This window comes from Melanostigma gelatinosum, assembly GCF_949748355.1.
Source record: "Melanostigma gelatinosum genome assembly, chromosome: 13".
Taxonomy (NCBI): domain Eukaryota; kingdom Metazoa; phylum Chordata; class Actinopteri; order Perciformes; family Zoarcidae; genus Melanostigma; species Melanostigma gelatinosum.
In genome coordinates, this window is record NC_136646.1 from 12,443,498 (window position 1) to 12,467,221 (window position 23,724).

The window sequence follows — 23,724 nt, forward strand, 5'->3', positions numbered from 1 at the left end:
TTCAAAATAAAACTCTATTTGCGTTATGGCTATTTTGTAAGGAAGTGAACTCTAAAATATTAAGTTCTTCTGAAAAAAGTCTATTTAAATGAACAGCTGTAGTATGACAGCGGCTTCTCCACCGGTGCAAACGCATGTACGTTTATATTGTTAAAAGACACTTCCGCCCTCAGTGGCGTAACGGTGTCTGTCTTGACAAAACCGCTGCACTGGACAGCTCTGCTTTTTTACTTGCATTGGCAGCCAGTCTGTACCAATCTGTTTCCACTGTTGCTGAGCACGGAGGAGCACCAGGAAAGTCGGAAACGGAACGGGACCGGTAAGACAAAGCGCTCTGACTATCTGTTTGTGCTGTGAGGAGGATGTCTGTCACTGCAAAAGTTTTGATTTGACGGGAATTGAGCTTGTTGTGATAGTTTCAGGGGGACAGTTTAGCGGAGTTCTAAAAGACGGGAGTACATTAAACATGTGTTGTTGTAAAGTTTCATTTTGCTGGTCGCCAACTGCGCGTATGGTTTGGATAAACACCATGGGGTTTTAGACGTTATGCGTAATTGCGCATCAGCAGCACCAGCCGTTTAATCCCCCTTCTCCACACTTGCCGTCCGGTAGAAAAAAATACTTTTAAAATTGATTTATGGGTGATAAAGGAAGATATCACTGAACTGATACAACACATTGTACAACATCATGATTAAACCAATTACAATAAAATCATTAACTATGCGACAGAAGTAGGGAATACATCACCATAAAGCCTATCATTGGGGATGCTACGACATAAAGGTTTTTCATTCGGGATGTCGTTGTATTCCAGCCATAAAAGAGGTAGATATCCTAGAACAACTATTCAAGTTCCTCATATTTACATATGTCAGCTGATTTGATTCACTCATGTACTCCATCCTCCTCCATACCCAACACTATGTCCCCATCTCCACTTATGATCTTACTTAACTGTTTTCCACTGCATGGAAATTGTCAAATGTCCCCGTCTTGGTACTATTATTTTGTGTTATTATAGACAGCAATTTGCTCTGAAGGGAAAATCCCTTTTAATATTGTTTTTTCTTCTACAAACTTTAAAATATTGAACTTGATTTTTAGTGACCTTATCAGACATTGTAGTGTTTCTCTCACCTTTGATAACAGGAATTAGTATTCGGGTAATATTACCCATTAGCTTTGTAAAATGTTGACTGAACACTGTGTGCTATTACGTCCTCCTGTGCTGCTGATGGGCATACAGCTACATCTTATAACCGACTGGAAGTTCAGGGTTCATTACCTTTTAAAGTGGCCACCAATTCGACTTTGCATGCAAGATCCTGGGACATGTACCTCTTGGATGTGCTTTCATGAAAAGCATTAATTCTAAACACGCACACACGCACACACACACACACACACACACACACACACACACACTGAATATCGACGGGCACCGATAATGACAGATTTAAACGCTTTCTGCTCCGGGAGAAAATGTTGAATTTTGACATGTCTATTTCTTCAGTGCTGGCAGTGCTTTGATAAAAAAAAAAGTACATTTTTCAATCACAACGGTACAGAGAGGGTATGTTAGTGTACAGATGTTGGAATCAGAGTCCGTCCTCCTAAAGCGAGCAGGTCTATTGTGGAGTGTGTGAAACTGTCGCTACTCAACACCTCTTTTGCTGTAAACCCGGTGCTCAGTAGCTGTAACAAGTAAAAGGTTGAATAAATCAAGTGGAATATCACACGGTTGACTGAAGAAATTGACATAGTTTGGCTGCTCTCTCTGCACTGACTTTATTTATGGTCTGTGCCTTTTCGAGCTGGCTGCTCCCCCTGAATGGCCCTGGCTGATAAATGCTGCGATCTGTCTTGCTGTCATGATCAAGTGAGCAATAACTTTCTCACAGTTATTTTTGTTTTTCATTTCAAAAAAAATATTTTGTCAGAGGGAGTTCGGTATTTGAGAAGTTGTACCGAAACTTGTGGACGTATACAAGAGGAGATGGTGTTTTATGGTGCTGTGCACATGTTTGTCATGAGTCGTTCTGGATTCTTTGGTTTCAGGAGTACAGCAACATAATGACTGTGGACATACATAACCTGTTTGAGTTCTTGGTGAGAAACGATAAAATGCACAGAGCAGTAACATTGCATTTGTAATGTTTTCTGTCACTGATTTGATTTACTGTACAGAAAAAGGATAATAACCTTGCAACGTGTTTTGCCACCGTGGAGGGAAACAAGTACTTTACAAAAGTGCTTTAGTGTACAAGTGTCGCTCTGATTCCTTACTAAATACATGTCTGTCTCACACTACCCCAAAGCCACCTAGAAGTTCAAAGTGTGTTTTGAATTTGGGTGTGGTCAAATAGAGAGAGAGAGAGAGAGAGAGAACCCCAATATTCCACAAAATCCCACCCACACCTTTATCCTATTGCTAGAGTGTGGGTGTGCCTATATGCAAACACTATAAAACATGATACAGGAATTTAGTGGAATAAATGTAAATACGCTGTAAAGAATGCATCTGAAACAACATTACAACCTGCACTGAAACATGCCCTGGCATAATGCAATAAAGTGTCTTCATGCTTGTTGTAGTGCTCAGTGCTGAAGACACGTATTCATCTCACCGGGTCATTTGACAGAAAGGGCTCCGTCTGGGGCTCAGTCTGGGGCTGCACTCCGCATTCTGTCCTCTTTGGGAATCGTAAGGACTGGCTTTTTGGAGACGGTTATCTGAGATTGTTCGTGTTACTTTGTGGTAAAGCTCATATGAAGGGGAAAATGTAAACATGTACCCAATGCCTGCATGAAGAGAAAAGAGTGGAGAAAGAGCGAGAGGGCACGTATAGAGATGCTTCCACATCCGAGCACACGTATCTTGATGGAGATAAGTGTAAGGAGTTTTTGACAAGCGTCTTCATAGACGTAACGCTGAGTGGTTCACAGTGACCACGGTGCGGGGTAAAGCACAACGTCTTCCTCTCAGCGTCTTGAGAAGGACTCTTTTTTTTCTCCAGCCTTCTTCTCATCTCCCACAGATCAGGGTCAGGTTGCACGGCTACCAGGCCTGCCTGAGGCTCACCCGCACAACATTATGTATATTACATTATGTATACACCCAAATGTCTGTTTTAAATGATAGACATACAAACAAGTATCCAGAACCCCCCTCCCCTTATACATGTGTAAATAAACAGATGAAATACATATTTTTAAATCAGCAAGGAAGACTAAAAGTCTGCAATATAATCAAGGTTATGTGGCTGTATTTGTGTGTAGTATTATATCGCTGCCTCTCACCATACCATTTTCCCTGTGATTTTGCTCGTCTGCTCTTCAAGTGGCCTCTCGCTATTTTGCTTTGACCTTCTTTTGATCCTCCTCCTTACTGCTGCTATCTACGGAATCACCCGCTGAGCCACGGTGACCGGCCCGCTCACACCGAGCAACACACACAGCAGGAGCCGTGAGCTCCAAGACTGAATGTATACACTCTCTCTCTCTCTCTCTCTCTCTCTCTCTCTCTCTCTCTCTCTCTCTCTCTGTCTCTCTCGCTCTCGCTCTCTCTCTCTCTCTCTCTCTCTCTCTCTCTCTCTCTCTCTCTGTCTCTCTCGCTCTCGCTCTCGCTCTCGCTCTCGCTCTCGCTCTCGCTCTCGCTCTCGCTCTCGCTCTCTCTCTCTCTCTCTCTCTCGCTCTCTCTCTCTCTCTCTCTCTCTCTCGCTCTCTCTCACAGTGACCTTCAGTTGGATTCTCCAAAAAGTTTTGTGCTAAAACTGTAACGCACTTGCTGGGGTTAAGCTGGGGGAAGCATGGCACTGGAGGACTTCACTGTCCCGTCATGGCGGAACAGCTCTGTCATAGCTGATGGTTGTCAATGTGAAGTACACAAGCAATTCATTTTAAATGAAACCAAGAACATCCAGACTCTCAGGCACTTTTTTTTAAAGTCACTGTTTGGTTCTCTCCGCTGCATTTTATTTAGTTGAACATGTCTTTTGGGGGTTGCTCAGGGTTGCTCAAAAGTGCTGAAAAATTCCCACATTTCTTATCAATTCAGATGTTGTCTCACAAATGATTTTAACAAGAAAGCTTGATCAATTATACATTTCCCTGCCACACTCGAGGGGTGAAGCAGTGCAGGGCTTTGCATGACAGGTAAAATGAAAATTTAAAATCTCAATTAAAAAGGCATCAACACTGGTCCTTCCGGCCTTGCTGTCTCTATCTGCCTGAAGGAGCAACGGTGAGGTGATGTCCCATCAACCCATAAGTCCCTCCTTCGGCCTTGGTTGGTGCCCTGTGTGAAGCTTGATGTGGCAGAGACAGGGTGGCATGCAGAGCTGCCCTTTTTCCCGTGGTGCCCCCTTCCCTCCTCCAGTCCCCCTGCCTGGCAGACTGGCATGTCCAATTGCAGGTGCACAACCCCGGGGATAGAATCAGCAGAGGCTGCCTGCTCCTCAGCGGGGAGCTCGAGAAGTGACACCACTGACCCTGGGGAGGCCAGGTTGCATATTTTTCAACCAACTTCAGATGAAACATGGCCACTTCCGTATGACGAATGCCTTGAAAACCATGTCAAATGTAAAATATGGCCAACTGAATCCGATTAATTTACGGTTCATCAGACTGCAAACGAGACAAGATTGAACGAGCTAGCGTGCTGTTTCCCAACTGTATGTCCAGTGGGTGTCTGGTGTTGAGAAACGTTAATTCTGAAGGTCGATGAATTATTATATATACTATACTTATTATATATTATACTCCTCGTTAACAGAAGTCCGCCTCAGTGCCACGAGCCTTTACTTCATGCGCACTCACACCTGTGTAATGACTCACACCGACAGTGGCCCCAGTGTTGGAGCCACGCACTCCCCTACACAAACACGTCCATGCACACACAGTGGTGCGTTTATGCTACTGAGCTGCTGAGTGAGTGACGGTGCTCCGGGGTTAAACACTGGCTCGGTGTGTTCGGCCAGGTAAACCTCCCCAAACACTCCGCACAACAACAACAAGTGCTAAATAGGCCGCTTGTTGGGGCCCCAACTGCACTCCAGCAGGAAGGGTGGTGGCTAAAGTCGTTTGATCAGAAACATGCAGTTGTATATCGCTTTCATGAATATGCAGATATTGTGTGTGGTATCTGGTGTCGTCTTTTCCATGTATTTGTGTAGCTATGGGTTGAAGCATGGCTGTTTCCCCCCAACAACAACTTCTCGTTTCACATACACTCATTCATTCAGTTGCACGCAGTCACACATGTAGCATGCCCAACACAACCGCAGTCTGCCAGTGGAGCTCGGCTGCCGGAGCTGTCGCGGGTTAATTGCCTTGCTGAAGGGCATAATAGTCATTAATATTGACAGAAGGGAGAGGGTTGCTCATTTGCTTTCTCCGTGTCAAGATTATTTACAGCTGAGAAGACTATTTCTCAGTCTCGGACCGTGTGTGTGTTGAGCTCTTGTCCTCATCACTTTGCAGGCTTTCCACTGCCAGGATTGTAATGGCAAGAATTATGAAGGCAGTGCTGCAGTGAAAAATATTAACTATAAATAGTATAATTTTTTTGTTTGTTTGCTCAATCGGAATGAATGAAATGCATTAGTTTCAGTCAAATCATTTAGCTGCCAGGGATTATTCTGAGGTTAAATTTCAGAATTGCCCTGCGCTCTAAAAGCTTTTGAATTATATTGTATATTTAAGCACAATTTGTCCTGACTTTGCTTTGGCTTTGGCCCAAACAATATCTAGTATTTTGTCTGCATTGAAGAGCTATAGTTCAGTAGTTTTCTTCACAAGTCAGGTATGATGAAAACAATCACTGATGCTATTGCTTCTGAGGACCCTTGTCAAACTCTAGATGAACTCCGATCTTGTGTTACTTTTTCTACCCTCTGAAAGACTGACTTTGATCTCACTGGAAGTACATAAAGCTTGGAATTGAAATAAATAAACATGGTGGCCGACTGTATACATGCCTGATCGGCGAAGAAGGTTTCTGAGAAAATACCTGAAGATCTGAAAAGCCATTTGCTGTCAAATGTGAAAAAGTAGCAGATGATAAATATGGTACACAAAGCAGCCATCAGCTAAGACAGGCAGCCCATAGATATTCAGATCAGCAGCTATGTGTCATCATTTCTACATTCAGCTATCCAGGGCTTGAGGTGAACTTGTTATGGTCTGTACCTGTGAGTCACATCTTTCCATCACAGTAACACTCATTTTGGGTCCAATGTCTATTGTTGATGATTGATGAACGATTGTCAAAGAGTCCACAATCTGTTTTTTCCCTCTAAGTTCAGAATGTTAACAGTTCTTTTGCTCAAGCCTGCTGTTGAACACGAAGCCGCATCTGTTTCATCCCCTGCTCGGCAAACGGCTCCTCTTCTGCCTCCCGCAGCTCCACATACCAGCTATCTGAGTCATTACAGCCCGCAGGAGGTGGCACCAAAGCTTCCTCCACCCGACCAACCCCCACCTCGATCTCTCATTGATCAGGCTGAAAAGACATCTAATCCATGCTGATCACAGTAACCTCCACCGTCTGGAGGGCTGGATCTACGGCACACGCTGTTGTTTTACTGTGTCTCGTATTGAACCGTGCCGACTGTGAGGAGAGGAGGCTGGATATTGATTGATGGCCTCAGGTCGCCCCAGATAGCCTGATGGTGATGCTGTGATGCCGCTATTGACGTCGCAGCAGACTCAGAATCCCCGATATCATTCAGCTCCTCTTTTATTCAGGACTGCCACCTCCTCACACTGAACTGGGGCTTAGCAAATCAGTGGTGGCCTGGCCATTGATTAAAAGTCAGATTATCATCCTCTGGCCATAGTGTAAATGGGCTAAGCAGCTCTAGGAAACTGACCTTGTTGAGTCTCAGTGTTCTTTCACAGTTTGTGCCGTTTGTGTGTGTGCTTTTTGTCCTGCGGTATCGTCTCCTATCTTCCTCCTCATTGATAGCTGAGGTGGGTTTTTTTTCTGCATTGCACAAGTGTGTGTGTGGGTTATGTGCCTTTGCACGCTGCTTAGGGGCCTCTTATCATCTGTGTCGAAGCGGTGGACTGAGAGTGGGTGAAAAAGCAAGGGCAGCTCTCTGCTCTTCGAGATCCCACATTAGCTCCACCTCCTCCAGTTGAAAATCCCTCTCAGCCCTGCAGCAGCCGAGACATCAGCTCTTAACTCACACGCACATCGACTCACTCATCCACTAAATCACTTGTGTTAACTACATTGATTCCCTGTCTCTCTCCAGTTTTACCTGTTTGGTGAGTCAGTGCTTCTACAGTACACCCCGAGTTGAATAAGACTGTTTCTACCACTGACTCATTGCAAACTTTTCACCGTCAAGTTTTTGAATTTTGTAGATTTCTCTTGCTGTGTTGCATTAATGACGCAGCAAAGCTATATCCCCACAGCGCTCCACTACATCAGTTGACTTTATCTTCCACCCCCAGCTCAGCTCAGGCCATCACAAACTCATACGGGCCTGACAGCCACTATAATTGAACCGTATATTTTTCCCCCACTCAGTGAAGAGAAGAAGGAGCGTCTTTCAGCGCTCCGCTTCCCGGAGCATTTTTTGCTGACAAAACAGAGGTGGCTGGGGTTGGGGTAACAATTGTAACGACGCCGCTGTCAGAGAGGGGGCACCGCAAAAGATAAAGAGAGGGGAGGAATGGATATACCTGCTCTCTGGAAGAGCCACACTTAGTCTGTTCTGCCAAACCTTGGGTAGTGAGAGAGGAAAGTAAAGATACTGACTTTGAAGGCTTCCTGAAACAACAACATTGTATTAGAAGATGCTTTCACACAGCCCACCTCTGCTTCGCACGAATAACTGTCTGCTGGACACTCTATTTAAAAGGACGTGTTTCTGTAGAAACATTGTTGTCGGTGCATTTGAGATGTTTCACTCAAACCATCTGCGCAAATGTTGATTGCAGAATTATGCTTTCTATGCTTTATGTAACATTTGTGTAATATCTTTACACAAACATGATCTTCAAAGACTTGATGTATACTTTTTGTTGTTTCTTCAGTCTTAGTTGTTACAGTTGGCAGACCTGACATACAGAATACCAAACAACCCGAGGGGAGCTGATTGTGTCTCCGGGCTAATTCTCCCAGTGGTATGAAGAGGATCTGCAGCCCAGGGGACACCTCAGTGACTCTGTTTTAAGAAACGCCGCATGAATCAAAACACTCTTCTTCTTCAAAGCCAAATTGAACCACAAAAGTCCGAAATAAATCAACAGCTAGAGACCGCTGTAGTGAAAGGGAACACACTCTTGCAGGTAAACACAGGAGGGGACATTTGAACAAGAGAACCTGAGGGCTGCTCATCACTTTCTCTTTCTCCCATACACACAATAAATACACACTTGCAGACATGGACTTGTGGAGGGCATGAATTTAGTTTAGGTTTTCATCCATTGCACACATAAATGTGACGAAATCAAAATAGATCCGAATGAAATTTCCTTGTCCACCTTCATTGGTAAAAATGTCCATGTCATAAATAACTTATGCAACATTGGTCAATTACAGGGTTTTATTTAAGCCCACTCCCCGAGGGTTATTTGAGTGAGCGCAGGCCTGAAGAGTAATCGGGGCTGATTATTCATAGATATCAGAAATCCATTAAATCCTCACACCAATATCGTGCGTAATACAGTGTAAGCTTGAGCCATCAATTCAAACTGACACTGGAAGAAGAAAACACACACAACCGACGAACATCAATGAGATGTCGTTGAACATTTTATTATGCTATTTATAAAAAGTAGATTGTCATTTATCAAATATATTCCAATGTCTGTTGGCTCAAGAACAAGTGCATTAAATACACGAGCCGCTTTTAAAGGATAAGTTTGACATTTTTGGGAAATGAGCCACTGCACACAGTAGCCCCTCGCTATGAGGGTGGTATTGATCTTCTCATCTAATTGTCCACTAGAAAGGGAATAAGCATACGTCCCAAAATGTCCAGCATGGTGTTTGTTCACGTCGCTATTTTTTGGTTGATTTTCTTGAAACACCAAACAATGTCAACAACATGAATCCAGCTGAGACCCTTGTTGCATGTTATTCCCCTCTTTCAATGGGTGGAGAAGACTGGTTTGTGTGGACGGAGAAGTCGTTCATTCATTTAAATAACATACAGTTCATGCAATCTGAGGCTGGTAGCGGCATTCAAACGCTGCGCTGTTGCAGAGTTACAGGTGCTTGTTTAATTGTGGAGTCTTGTTACATCTCTTTGAGTACATTTGCATAACTCCTGCTGATGTAAACACAGTATAGCTCACATTTTATAACGTAATAAATACATTTGGATGGAAGCCTTTCACTTAAATGTGGAATAATTTGACTATTAAATCCAGTATTTAGCCAACCAATTATTGTTGAATGTGTCAAGACAGTATGAAAAATATCAGTAGGGCACCACGACATGACGAAATGATCAACGCTTTTCATTTTTCTTCTCCCTTAATTTTAGCAACGTTGCCATTTGGAGCAAACAGGAAGGCTATTTCTCACGTTTGCATAAAATCCTCTCGACAGCAGGATGGAAAGGTATCTGGCGCATAGAATTTATTTAATATTCTCAACACTGTGCTCAGTCATTGCCTCTGCTGGATCTCGACAGCCTGCCCACTTCACAGCCTATATCAAGGCACTCCTCCTTCACTGTAAACGTTTCTGTGGCACAGGAACACACAGGCCTCCTCTGGCCTGGGCTCACACCTAACCCCAAAAGCATGCAGTGAAAACCGCCTGCAGGGAGACTGACCCCTCGCAAGGTTCGGAAAACACAGAGAGGAGCCCTGTTCCCCCTCTGGCCCGGGACACAGGAGCACACTGGAGCCTCAGAGGGATGAAGGCAGGAGGACGGGATTGGTGGGGAGGACACACATTGGAGCTCTGTATTTCTGTATATTCGACTTCCCCCTCCACCTCCGTCTTTCACAGCCCTCTCTCTACACCAGGGGTCTCTAACTGGCGGGCCGCGGCCCGGATCCGGACCCAGACGCAGTTGCATCCGGACCCAGGACTTAAAATCGATATTTCGGAATCACACATATATTAGGCAGCGAGTTTGTACTTTAACCGGTAGGGTTGCACGGTGTATCGATACTAAAAAGGTACCGTGGTACCTGTACGTTAAAAACGATACGATTTTGCATATTTTTAGTGCCGATACTTTATTAAAATAGCGCGCGATCAGAGCACACTCGCTGCTCCGCTCCCAAGCTCACCCATATACAGCCTAACAGGAGTAGCCTTAGCCTAGTTTGACAACAAGCCTATGTGATCATGAGGTCACAATGCACACACACGTGTACTAAATGAAACACAATTCATGCAAACTGGCTCCGTGCTGGTGGAGCCTGAGGGTGGAGCTTGAGCTAATTATTTTTATTTTGAGTTTAGGAAAAATAATTATTCCATGAATTAAGATGAAATATGAAGAGAAAATATCAAACTCACTGTGCAAGTAAATGAAGCATTGTTTATCCACCCACTCCCACAGACAGTCAGACAGATGCCAGAGTCAGCAGCAATCATGGCACCATGTAGTTTTCATTAATGTCTTGCTGTTGGCTAATACTAATATTAATGCCATTTGTTAAGTGTTCAAAAAGCTGGGCAGGAACAAGCTGGTAAAAAAGGGAACCGTACAGATGTTTTATTGATTACTAGTATTGATAAATATACCAGTTCTCCAAAAAGAGAAACGTGTTCAGAGAGAATATAATTTATAAGCAAGAATGAACAGACTCTTCTATGTTAATTCTTCCCACAGGCAGTGTGTCATATGTTCAAAAACCGTAACTGTTGATAAAAGCGGCAAATGAAGCGACACTACGAGACAAAGCACAACTCTTTTGAACAAACGTACCCACTCACATCTAAATGAAGACAGAAAATAAACCTAAGAGCCCAAAATGATCAGAATCCTAACGCATGAATTCACTGTCCCAACAATGTTGTTACCAGAGAGAATAACCACAGATAAAGTCCATGCTCACTGATTTCTCTTTTTAGAAGACAAAAACATAATATTGTGGCTTTTTGATTGACATCACTTCACACCTGAATGAACTGAATTTAAAGCTGCAGGACAATTCAGTGAAATACATTTTTCTAAAATGAATTACTTTATTTTAAGATGCACATTCTTCAAAAGCTTTCTGTAATGTCAGTTATTCTTTAATCCAGCCATTATTTTACTTGAAATGAGAAGAACATTTATTTATGTGTTATTTATAATCCATCCAGTTAAATTTGAAAACTGAGAATAATAGTTTGTTAAAATATAATTGATGTGACAGTTGACTACACAGAGACGTTGTTACTACTACTAGGCTTCTTGAATATATGTGTATATGTATTGTAACAGTCCCCCGGGGTGGTCAGGGGTGTTACTGGACAATATGCAATACTTATAAAGACACGGAGACTTAAAGACGTGGCAATCAAATACTTTACTGGGGTATTGGTAACGACACAGCAGCCACACAGCCAATACAAGTCCGTTAAGCAAGAGAAGGGTCTAGGTGCAGTTCCGGGGTCTGATACCCAAGGCGCAATTCTCGTACGGTCCAGGGATTGGGCAGGGGCGTCGTTCTCCTCCAAGCAGGGGTCAGTAGCCGGGGGCAATCCAGTTGGGGTAGTCTTCCGTTCCAGGGTCGTTTGCTAAGTAGTCTCACAATATCTCACCGTCTTGAATGGTTTCACCTAAGTTACTCCTCCAACTTCACATCTTCCTTCTCCTTTTATATCCGCCCATGAAGCTCCACTGGCCGGCTCTCTCAGGTGTGCCTTGTTGCGCTGATTGCCTGCTGGCACTAAGGGAGCGTGTGCAAAGTGCAATCCATTTCTCTCTGGTAGTCTGTAGTATCTTCCTGCCATCACTACTCCCTGGGCTCGCCCACCCCGGCTGCCACACACCCCCCCCCTTAAATCTGACCTGGGGGGAGGACTGCTCCAGGAACACCAGGCGTCCCTGCGGGACAAGGCATCGGCGTTTCCGTGAGCGGCACCGGATCTGTGGACGACAGAGAAGGCATAGGGCTGCAGAGACAGAAACCAGCGGGTGACCCGGGCGTTATTTTCTTTATTTCTCGACATCCATACCAATGGGGCATGGTCGGTGACCAGAGTGAACTTTCGTCCCAATAAGTAATATTTGAGCTCGCCCAGGGCCCACTTGATGGCTAGGCATTCTTTTTCCACTGTGGAATATTTCTGTTCCCTGGGCAAGAGTTTTCTGCTGATGTATGTTATCGGGTGTTCCTCACCATTTTGTACTTGGGCCAGGACGGCGCCTACCCCGGTCTCTGATGCGTCGGTCTGGACCACCAACGGTTTCTCAAAGTCCGGGGTCACCAACACTGGTTCTGAACACAGCACCCTCTTGAGGTTCTCGAAGGCCTCCTCTGTCTCTGCTGTCCACTGGATCCGCTCTGGCAGCCGGTTTCCTGTTAGGTCCGTCAGGGGAGCTGCAAGGGAGGAAAAGTGGGGGACAAATCGCCTGTAATAGCTCGCCAGTCCAATAAATGCCCTTACTTGTTTCTTGGTGAGGGGGCGGGGCCATTCCCGGATCGCCTCGACCTTCCCTACCTGGGGCTTGACGCAACCTCGCCCAATGGTGTACCCCAGGTAATCCGCATCTCGGAGGCCGAGGCGACACTTTTTGGGGTTAGCTGTTAGCCCCGCTCCCCTCAGGGCTCGGAGCACGGCGTCGACCCGACGCAGGTGGGTCCCCCACTCCTCCCCATGTACGACGATGTCGTCTAGGTACGCCGCGGCATACTCTCGGTGGGGCCGAAGGACTTGGTCCATCAGCCTCTGGTAGGTAGGTGGGGCCCCGTGTAGACCGAAGGGGAGCCGTTTGTACTGGTACAGCCCCTCGGGGGTGGCGAAGGCTGTCTTCTCTCTGGCCTCGGGGGCCAAGGCCACTTGCCAGTAGCCCTTCGTGAGGTCCAGGGTGGTAATGAATCTGGCACTCCCTACCCGTTCGATCATCTCGTCCACTCGTGGCATCGGGTAGGCGTCGAATTTGGAGATCTGGTTGAGCTGGCGGAAGTCATTGCAGAACCTGACTGAGCCGTCAGGTTTGGGGACGAGGACGATGGGGCTACACCAATCGCTTCTGGAGGGCTCGATTATGTCCGCCTGCAACATTTTGCGTACCTCTGTCTCAATGGCGGTCCTCCTGGCTTCTGGCACCCGATACGGCCTGAGACGTACCTTCTTCCCAGGTTCGGTATGTATGTGATGGTGGATGAGGTCGGTGTACCCCGGCTCTGGAGAGAAGACGTCCCGGAATCGGTCCACTAGCTCGCGGAGGTCTTGCTTTTGGCTGGGGGTCAGCTGCTCTCCCATGGGGACCTCTACTGCCTCCGTCTTTCCTGTGGTGGGAGGGGAAGAGAGAGAGAGGGAAAATAGGGCCTCACGGGCCACCCATTTTTTTAGCAGGTTAATGTGATACACCTTTGTTGGATGTCGTCGCCCTGGTTGTCTTACCCTGTAGTTCACTTCTCCTATTTTTTCCATTATTTCATAGGGTCCATTCCACCGAGCCAGGAATTTGCACTCAGATGTGGGGACTAATACCAGGACTCGGTCCCCCGGGCTAAATTCTCTGGGCTGGGTTCCCCTATTGTAGACCCGGGCTTGGGCAGTCTGGGCCTCGGCCATGTGTTCTCGAACCATCGGCCAAATTGTTGCCATTCTCTCTCTTACCTCTTCCACGTGTTCCACCAGCGTACGGTGGGGTGATGGCTGGTGTTCCCAGGCCTCTTTGGCCAGGTCGAGGAGTCCCCGGGGCCGTCTTCCGTACAACAGCTCGAAGGGGGAAAATCCCGTGGAGGCCTGGGGAACCTCACGAATGGAGAACATGAGGAAAGGGAGCAGCTGATCCCAATTACGTCCGTCTGCCTCCATGGCTTTCCGGAGCATCCGTTTCAGGGTCTGATTAAACCTCTCTACTAGGCCGTCTGTCTGCGGGTGGTATACCGACGTTCTTAACTGGTTTACCTTCATTAGCCCGCACAGGTCCCTCATGATTCTTGACATGAAGGGGGTCCCCTGATCAGTCAAGATCTCGTCCGGGATGCCTACACGAGAAAATAACATCATTAATTCCCTGGCAATACCTTTGGTGGCCATGGTCCGAAGGGGGATGGCCTCTGGGTAGCGAGTGGCGTAATCCAGCACCACCAAGATGTACTGGAATCCCTTACTGGACCTTGGGAGGGGTCCCACCAAATCCATCGCAATCCTACTGAAGGGAATTGAAATAATGGGTAAGGGGATCAGCGGATTGCGATGGTGCGGCTGGGGGGCGACCCGCTGGCAGTCAGGACAGCTCCGGCAGTAGTCCTCCACCGTTTTTTTCACCCCGGGCCAGTAAAACCGGGCCTTGATTCTTTCCAGGGTTTTCTCCACCCCCAGGTGGGCCCCCAACAGGTGGGTGTGGGCCATCTGGAGCACCACCGACACAAAAGGGCGGGGCACCAATAACAACTCAAGGGGTGCCCCGTCCTTCATTACCACTTGATACAACAAATTAGCTTTAATGGCAAAGTGAGGGTAAATTATTTGTCTTACCCCATCCATGGGTTTGCCGTCCACCACGGACACCTGTCGCAGGGCATTTTGGAGGTTGGCGTCCTCCAGCTGGGCGGTCCCGAAGCGTCCCGCTAGAGGGGCAGGCAGGGGTTGGTCCTCGGGGTTTAGTGGGAACAAATCAGCCCAGGCGTCCTCACTGGCCTGGCTTGGATCCCTTTCTTCGGGGGCTGGAAGAGGGTCCTCCTCCCTGGCTGGACGAATGGCGGCTTCCGCGGCCCGGACGGCGGCGCTGGCGGCGCCTTCTGAGAGGGGGGACGTGGAGCTCAGGGGGTCGGCCCCCTGAAACCCACACAACTTTCCTGGCGTGCGGTGTGGTTTTCGTGGTGGGGCTTTCTTCCCGTTGGCCAGGCCTCTCCATAGCCCCGGGAAGACAGTGGAGTCCCTTCCGATCAGGAGGTCCACCGGTAGGTCGGGTACCACCCCTGCCGGTCCGGTGCTCTTCCCCTGGGTGGTGTGAAGCTCTAGGATCGCGGTGGGGTAGTCTCTGGTCTCCCCGTGAATACAGGTGACTGATACTGTACTTTTCAGGTAGGGTAGCTCGACGAAGTCGGGGCGGACGAGGGTGACGGCGCTGCCGGAGTCGACCAGGGCGGCCGCGTCATGCCCGTTCGCTCGTACTGGGGTGAGTGGGGCCGAATCGCCCTGTTGGGCCCAACAGGTGGTCAGTAGTCCACAGGGGTGACTAGTCTCGCTAGCTGTGGGCATGGGGGCGTCCCCCCGCTGTGGGCAGTTCCAGGCAATATGTCCCATCTCACCACAGTCATAACACCTGCGGGTGTCGGGGGTTAACAGGGATCTGCGCTGGGGGGTTTCCACGGGAGGGGTCCTCATGGCCGGCTCTCGTGGGGAATCTCCATGTTTCAACAGTCGGGGCCGGGTGGATATTTCCATCTTGGGCGGTCTTCCCCCACGCACCAGAGCCTGCGCCGCTTGCCAGCCCTCCATTACCTCAGTCAGTTCCTCGAGACTGCGGGGATTTTTTTGTCCTGCCAATTTTTTTGCTTCAAACGGTAATGACCTCAGTAACTTATCCATGATTACCCGATCAAGGGGGGAAAATGAGAGGGGCTCCGACATCAGCCAGGCGGTAGTGATCCGCGTGATATCATACAGTTGCGCTCTTGGAGAGAGGGTGGCATCATAATTCCACTCATGAAATCGCTGCGCTTTTGTCAGAAGAGTCACCCCGCTACGCTGAAGCACTTCCTCCTTCAGTGCTGCGTAGGTGACGGGTGAAATATTGGCTAGGTCTTGGTAAGCCCGTTGCGCGGTGCCCGTCAAAAAAGGAGCGATCAAGTCTGCCCACCGTTCCTCGGGCCATTGTTCACGTTTTGCAGTGATTTCGAAAGTCAGAAGGAAAGCTTCCACTTCGTCACTGGCTGTTTGTTTAACCAGGAAGCGCGAGGGATTCACTCGCTCCAGTCGTTTCCCTTCCTGTTGGTTGGTTTGCAACTCCATATATTTTTCCATTTGCTGGTGGTGTTGGTGTTGTGTTTGCTGTTGAAGTTGCAGCATTTGTACTTGCATCTGCATTGCCTCTTCGTGCCTCCTCTGAGTCTCCGCATTGCTGGCTATGAGACCTGCGAGAAGCTCCTGCACAGGGTTGGGCGCGGACATTTTGATGTCGATACGACGCGTAATATAAATATTAGATATTGTCCAGAAGCCGGTTAGACTGCCCACATTCTCCACCACTGTAACAGTCCCCCGGGGTGGTCAGGGGTGTTACTGGACAATATGCAATACTTATAAAGACACGGAGACTTAAAGACGTGGCAATCAAATACTTTACTGGGGTATTGGTAACGACACAGCAGCCACACAGCCAATACAAGTCCGTTAAGCAAGAGAAGGGTCTAGGTGCAGTTCCGGGGTCTGATACCCAAGGCGCAATTCTCGTACGGTCCAGGGATTGGGCAGGGGCGTCGTTCTCCTCCAAGCAGGGGTCAGTAGCCGGGGGCAATCCAGTTGGGGTAGTCTTCCGTTCCAGGGTCGTTTGCTAAGTAGTCTCACAATATCTCACCGTCTTGAATGGTTTCACCTAAGTTACTCCTCCAACTTCACATCTTCCTTCTCCTTTTATATCCGCCCATGAAGCTCCACTGGCCGGCTCTCTCAGGTGTGCCTTGTTGCGCTGATTGCCTGCTGGCACTAAGGGAGCGTGTGCAAAGTGCAATCCATTTCTCTCTGGTAGTCTGTAGTATCTTCCTGCCATCACTACTCCCTGGGCTCGCCCACCCCGGCTGCCACAGTATATATATATATATATATTTAGTTGAAGACCCCTGCTCTACACCATCCAGTTTCCCTCCTGTCCACAAATAAGCCTGAGACACCAAGCCCCAGAGTTGCGTCTGATTTTGGCCGGTGCTGTACCGCCTGCTTTTTTGCCTGTTTGTTCTCGTCTGCTGTGGCCCAAAAGCTCCAACCAAGTTGAGGCAACTTCCTCTCTACCTGCGACCTCAAGTCTTCTATCTACAGAGCTTTATATCGGAGAGAGAGTGAGCGGGAAGTGAGAGGCAGCCTGTCTTTCAAAGAGATGAGTAAGGGGCCCTGAGGGCACTTCTCAGCTGCACGGAAGCCTGCTAGCCCTTGCCTTTCTACATGCCTAGAGAGGTGTTTCATAAATGCCATCCTCGATGGCCACTTTTCTGTATGCTAAAAGCCTTCTCCCAGGTTGGTGTTTATGTTAATGCCTTTAGTCAGGGTTTTGAAGTGCCTAGATGATGAGCAGCTAGCCTAGAAACGGCTCTGACCTTGGCTCACTTCAGGGAAACGCTCTGGTTTCTGAGTAATAGAGTATGCTCGATTCTTTCTCCCACAACATGCACTCAAAATAGCTCTGACATGCCCCATTAAGCATCACTATAATTGTTAACACGGCATACTCTGTCCTTGGCACACATTAACTACTTTATTTAAATGTCAATCCCAATTAAAGGAGGACTGAGGAGACGGGCATTTTATCCGGGAACGAGTGAGGTGCTACAATCGCCATTATCTGCTTCTAAGGGGTTGGAGTGGAACCTCAAACTGTTTTTGGCGTCTCAACGGATGAATGATGAATGACTCTGGGGTACCATTTGTTATAGAGTTATACAGGGGAACTCCACTGTTTTCACAATTCTAGATCTGTTTACTAGTCATAATTGGTACTACTCAGCCTGTAAAACATTTGTATAAAAGAAGTATATACTATTTTTATTACCTTATAATCTTTTGGGGCTCTGAAGGAGCTTTGTCAAGTGAAAAAAACTGTCACCAGAGATTGAAGACATTTTATTGGAAAGACAATCTGGGGGTTAGGGGTTCAAAGGTTGTGGGTACTTATTTACCAGGTGATGAGGGTCTAAGGGCCGGGTCATGCTGAAAAAGAGTGAGTTGCACGTGTCGGACGATGATTACAGGAATTCCCCCAAAGCAGATGTTTGAAAGGTGTCGGGGTAAGGGGATTCCAAAGCTGTTAGACCATCAAACAAGCATACTGGTCTCTTCACAAAGGGAGTTTTACTTCATGGTAATTTAAGGATCCAGACATTTCGAAGGTTGAGCCATAGTCTAAAAGTGAGGAACATCCCGGCCTTGCCTGCATCAGTTTCAACCATTATAATCTCTCTTTTGTGATTACCATAACTTTATGGAAGTACAACACTAAAGTGACCGAATATTCTACCAAGTGGAACAGGGTTCCATGGGGTTAATGTGGTCGGATGCATGTCACTATTAAGGCTAAGGCTGCTCCAGTTGCTTGGAAAGGAGGCGCTTGTATGTGTCGTAATGCAGTGACAAAGCAGACGCTTGTGACTGATGCGTGTGTCCTGGTGTGTACAGTGCCTGCCTTCCTTCCTCTAACTGTCGCCCTAGGCCTTACCCACACAGTTGGCAACCGCCTCTTTCAGTCTGTAGTCTGCTCAGCTGTGCAGTGACACAAACCCCATTTCCCCTGGAGAGCAATAATGCCAGCATTAGGTTCTGCACAGTGTGGTGCCCGCCCAGGGGCCTGCATGCAACCATCCACTGCTGCAAACAGAAGCACGCATACGCTGAATCCATTCCACTGCAGTACCAGATGGCTGGCAAGCAGGGATACTCCCAGGTCCAACTCACCTCCTGCAGCTGGGTGATAGAGTCCCAAAGTATTGAGAGGGAGCAGGCAGGGGTTATGACCTACTGCGTCTGTTTTTGCTGTGTTGTTGTAGCATCGCCATTCGCTGCCACGCAGGTCTTTTAAGCTGTCCGGATTGTGAATCATCAGCACACTCAGAATGTGCCTGTATTGCTTCGTTGTTTTCGGTGCCTATTTTTCTGTGAAGCTCTCGCTGCTTGTTATGCACCATCTGATAACGGGAAACGCATCGGTGGCTGCCCGCCTAATGACTTAGATAGGTAGAGGTGCTCGTATTGGCAAGAAGGCGTACTGTTGTCATGGGGATGATGTGTGGGCCTGTCGTCCTCTACTGAAGTGAACCAGTGAGCGGTGCTTGACTGCCCACCGCCAAAAGGCGCAAAAACGCCAGCACACGCGCATGCTTGCGCACACAAGTACACATGTAGAAGTACCGACATTGCAGGAGAAGCAGAGTGGATGAATCGGGGAGCTCTAGCAACTCGAAGAGGAGGAGGAGGAGGATGAAGAAGAGGTTGTCTAGCTTGATCCAGTCTTCTAGCGTGAGCAGCAATGAATCACAGTGTTACTTCGGTTTTAATCAGCACACTTAGGTTACAAATGACTCACTCGTGGAAAAGCGCATCATTTAAATTTCTGGTTGTTTGCTATTATAATGCTAATGTGTTCCTCAGCGCCCACCAGCCTACTTGAGCACACTTCATCATTCAGTCCTATTTAGAGCGTCTCTCTTTCTCTATCCGTCTATCTCTTGCTCTGTCAACCCCTCCACCCACCCACCTATTTCTCCCCGGTCCCACAGCCCCCACTTCTGTCTTCTGCCATGCTCCCGTGTCTCCCATTAGGAAAGGAAATGAGGCGAGGTACCGATGCAAATATCTTGGACCCCTCGCTGCTCCCTGACACATCACCCAGAGACAGAAACAAGGATGGAGTGAGGAGGAGAGGAGGGACTGGAGGGAGGGAGGGAGGGAGGGAGGGAGGAAGAGGCGGTGGTTGGTGATTAGACAGAAAAACAGACCGACACAAAACATGCAGTTGACAATGAAAAAACTGCCTTCACATGCTGCAAATGCTTTTCCCAGAGTTTATTATAATGCAGAAAGCTTTCTCTGGCAAAGTAGAACAACAATGGGAGCATAAACCATTCAACACAGCATTATTTCTCACTTTCACTCCCCATCCTTCTCTTTTTGTGGTGTGGCTGTCCTATCATTCAGCCTGCAGTGCTATTTCAGCAGTTCGGACGGGTCATTCCTTTTGTCTGCCTCCTGCTTCGTCTGTCTCTAACGCACATGATTGTTTTGTAGATTATATTGTAAAGGGCTCAATAAAGCCAGCTCCCTCATTGAAAGCACAGTTTGCTCTTCATTAATATCACACTCTGTTGGATTGCTTTGTGCTTTCATGGACAGAGGGGGTCTGAAGAGATGCATTGAGACTCCAAGGCTGTGTATCCGTGTACATCGGAAACTTTGCAATTATTATGCTGGTGACAGACGGCGGGGGACAGGGAGGAAACAATGTAATAAATTCAGCAAAAGATTGTAAAACATTGAAAAAAAATAATGTACTGTCACAATTGCTACACCAACCAGCTGTAGGTGGAAAAAACACTCCGCACATTCATTGTGTAACGATCAGAAGCTGCTGTTGCTGAAGTACTCAGTCAGGATGTGAAAACTTGAATGATCTTCTTGAAGGATGTTAAAGTCTCCTCCCGTATCTAAGCGTGGAAATGAGGGAGCGTATTGACTCGTATTCACATTCACGTCCAGAATAGTAATTGTAGAAACTAAAAGATTCCAGTTGCCCAACATATTTCTGCCTTTTCATAACATTGAACTAACACATATTTCGAGCAGTTACATCTGTATTTTTTGAGATTCGTCCGGATGCAGAGACGAATTAAATGAATGTTCTGGACAAGCAACCTGAGCAGTGAGGCAGGCAGGTTGTAAACAAATGCCCAATTGCCCCCTAAAATGATCTAAATGAATATCGAAAACCAGATCAACTTTAAATAAATACATTTTGCAAAAAAGAATTGTTCAACTTTGGCCTTCATATTTGGGGTGGGTTTTAAACCAATGGACTATTGTGTCAACCTCTGGGTCTGAAAAGGGAAGCCAATGCAGAAGTGACTTTCAATCTTACTCATGGCCATTGGGGGGTGACTCGTCTGGTTGCGAAAAAACAGGTCTGATTGTATCGGAGTCAATGAGAAAATGAGCCTACTTCTCACTCGATGGGAGTATTGATTTGGTGTAACTCATTAACAACTGAAAGTTAATTGTAATGGTTTTGGTCGTTTAAAAATGTCTTATTCGGCATATGGTTGTACTTAGCCGCACCTTCTCATGTCTGGTTCCAAAAAAACAACATGGCGACAGACAAAATGACAAACTCAAGGCTTCAAAACTGCAGTGCACAAACTAATGGGTGACATCAATTTTACTCCGCCCACTTTTTATATCTATGGTCAGTACACCTACATTTCAGTCCTAAGTCATTAAATTAAAACAATAATAACGACAAATAATATTTTTTTTAAATAATGTTACTTGTCAAATCCCTAAACCGTGTAAATTATCATCAATAAAACTGCTTTAAACTGACATTTTTACCAGGTGGTGGAGGTAAATTATCACAGTAATCACAATTAATCCTGAGGGGGAGATGATCCGCACATGTCAACCTTGTGGTGGCACAAGAAAGGCTAAATAGACTGACATCTATACAATGCCATCCATACAGCCGCGCCACGAGCATGACAAAAAATAAGACTGTAAAGAAAACTAAAAACAAACCGTCCTTCATGTTCTGCTGTTTGGTCAATAATAAGACAAAGCATCGCCTTGTGAAGACATTTGTCCCAGCTGGGTGGCTGGCCCGCGAGCTTGCCCGTGCCTCCAGCGTGACAGTTTTGCTCTAAAGCACACGTGTCAAACTCAAGGCCCGTGGGCCGAATCCGGCCCGACACGTCATTTTATGTGGCCCACGAATCCGCCAGCAAAACCAAAAAATATATATATATATATTTTTTTTTTTTCTTTTTGGAAAAATAATTAAAAGTTAGACTTGATAATAAAAGTATCCCCATGGTCGAAATTATGAGATAGCATGTTGTCTGTGTACCGACATTAAAACTATCACAACAGGTGGACAGGAGAGGCAACAGCCCGAAAAGAGGTTTTCCAACGATTGAAAAAGATCGACAAATAATCCCAAAATGTCCACGAAGAGAAAAATTGATGCAGAGGGAAGAAAATGTAATGAAAGATGGGAAAGCGAATACATGTTTGTGCTTCAAGGAGAACAACGGGTCTGTCTTCTGTGTTATGAGGCGTGTCGGTGATGAAGGATACAATTCACGTCGGCATTTTGACACCAAACACGGAGCTAAATTTAGCCTCCAAGAAAAACATCAAACTGTCCAAGAATTAAAAGGCAGAATGCAATCACAGCAGAATATATTTACACAGCTACAGCCCAGTGCATGCTGAAGGTATGTGAGCAGAGCTCCGACCAGATACAGACTTTTACAAATGTCAGTTTGTGAAGAAACACCATCGCAGACCGAGTTGATGAACTAGCAGCAATCTAACAACACAGCTAGCTAAGAGACGAGCAGGTACTTGTGTTTCTAATGAACTGTTGATGAAAGCACAGACAACACGGATACATCATCTATCATGTTCATCAGACCTGACTCTCAGTGAGCAGCTCTTGGATGAAGCTGCCATGCAGGACGACGACAGGGAGGAACATTAGTGATGCAGAGAGGTGACACAAACAGCTTTGAACAAAGTTAATGTCATAACTTGTGTTTGATATTTGTCTGTTATTTTCTTTAATAGTTTGATCTTTGATAGTCATGTGGGTTTCTTAACCCTCAATTAAAATGATTTATGTTATAATAACAGAAATGTGTTTAAATATCATTTTTCATTTATATAACTGCATGTACAATATTTGTACACTTGAATAAACAATAATCAAATGCAGAGAGAGTTATTTAACAACATGTTAGGAGAAGTTAGTTATACAGTCTTACAGTTACAACCGGCCCTTTGAGGGCGACCGTGATGCTGATGTGGCCCAGAGTGTAAATGAGTTTGACACCCCTGCTCTAAAGGCATGGGGTGCTCAATGACATGAAGACGGCACAGTGGATTCCAAATGAGTGTAATGATTATCTCCGTGGCCAGCTGGGCCATTTACCCGGCTGGTGTCCTGCACCATCCATGCTGTTTGACAAGCCACATATGAACAGAGAGGGAAAGATGTTTCTTTGTCCTCAAATGGAAAATACATTTCATCCAGACGAGAGCTGAAGCGTCTTTTAACTGCAGTGCCGACGCCTGCGTGTGTCTGCCTGTGTACACTTGTGTTTCTATACCTGAGATGTGAAGACTGCGATACACTTTATCTCAAGTTCCAATTCCAGCCATGTTGCGGCCTTGTCAGACATTTCCTGTGAATTCTCTCTCATTCTATGTAGCTCTCTCTCTCTGTTTAGCACTTCTAATAATAGGCAGGTCTAATTGCTGTGTTGGGTGCTATCTAAAAAGCTAATTAGGGCAGTGATTTCTGGTTAAAGAGGAGGAAGAAAGTGAACGGAGGGTTTCTATTAAAGTAGCAGAGTCCCCCACCCCGACCCTGACAGTGCTGTCTTTTTCTCCTCAACAATCTGTTGAATTAGTTGTTCTAGTGCGAGTGCGTCTGCCGAAATTGCGAGAGTATATTTCCAGTCGCTCAACAGTGGAAATGCTGTACTACAAAAAATCATATTAACACAGCCAGACAGTAATATCCAATAGGTGGCAGAGAAAGTGTCACAGTCAACCATTTAGCTGGCAGCCTGCACTGATGCACACCGACAAAATACCTTGTGTTTAATTTTAAAAGTTATCTGACATAAATATGTTATATTATACCAATCCAATCC

General features: G+C 46.5%; 2 protein-coding genes across 3 annotated transcripts in view; one reads left to right on the forward strand and one right to left on the reverse strand.

Annotated features, from left to right (window-relative positions):
* The first annotated feature begins 283 nt into the window (after window positions 1-283).
* Window positions 284-23,724, forward strand: part of znf385c (zinc finger protein 385C) — a 113,701-nt gene continuing 90,260 nt past the window's right edge. For both annotated transcript variants that reach the window (XM_079281364.1, XM_079281365.1), the window contains exon 1: window positions 284-319. The gene's annotated coding sequence lies outside the window, so the exon portion shown is untranslated. The remainder of the gene's footprint in view (window positions 320-23,724) is intronic.
* Window positions 13,345-16,023, reverse strand: LOC306787494 (uncharacterized protein). The gene is made up of 2 exons (XM_079282637.1): window positions 14,627-16,023; window positions 13,345-14,133 (listed from the first exon to the last, which is right to left on the reverse strand). Exons 1-2 carry the CDS (start codon window positions 15,722-15,724, stop codon window positions 14,113-14,115), a joined length of 1,119 nt encoding a protein of 372 aa, XP_079138763.1. The 5' UTR covers window positions 15,725-16,023; the 3' UTR covers window positions 13,345-14,112.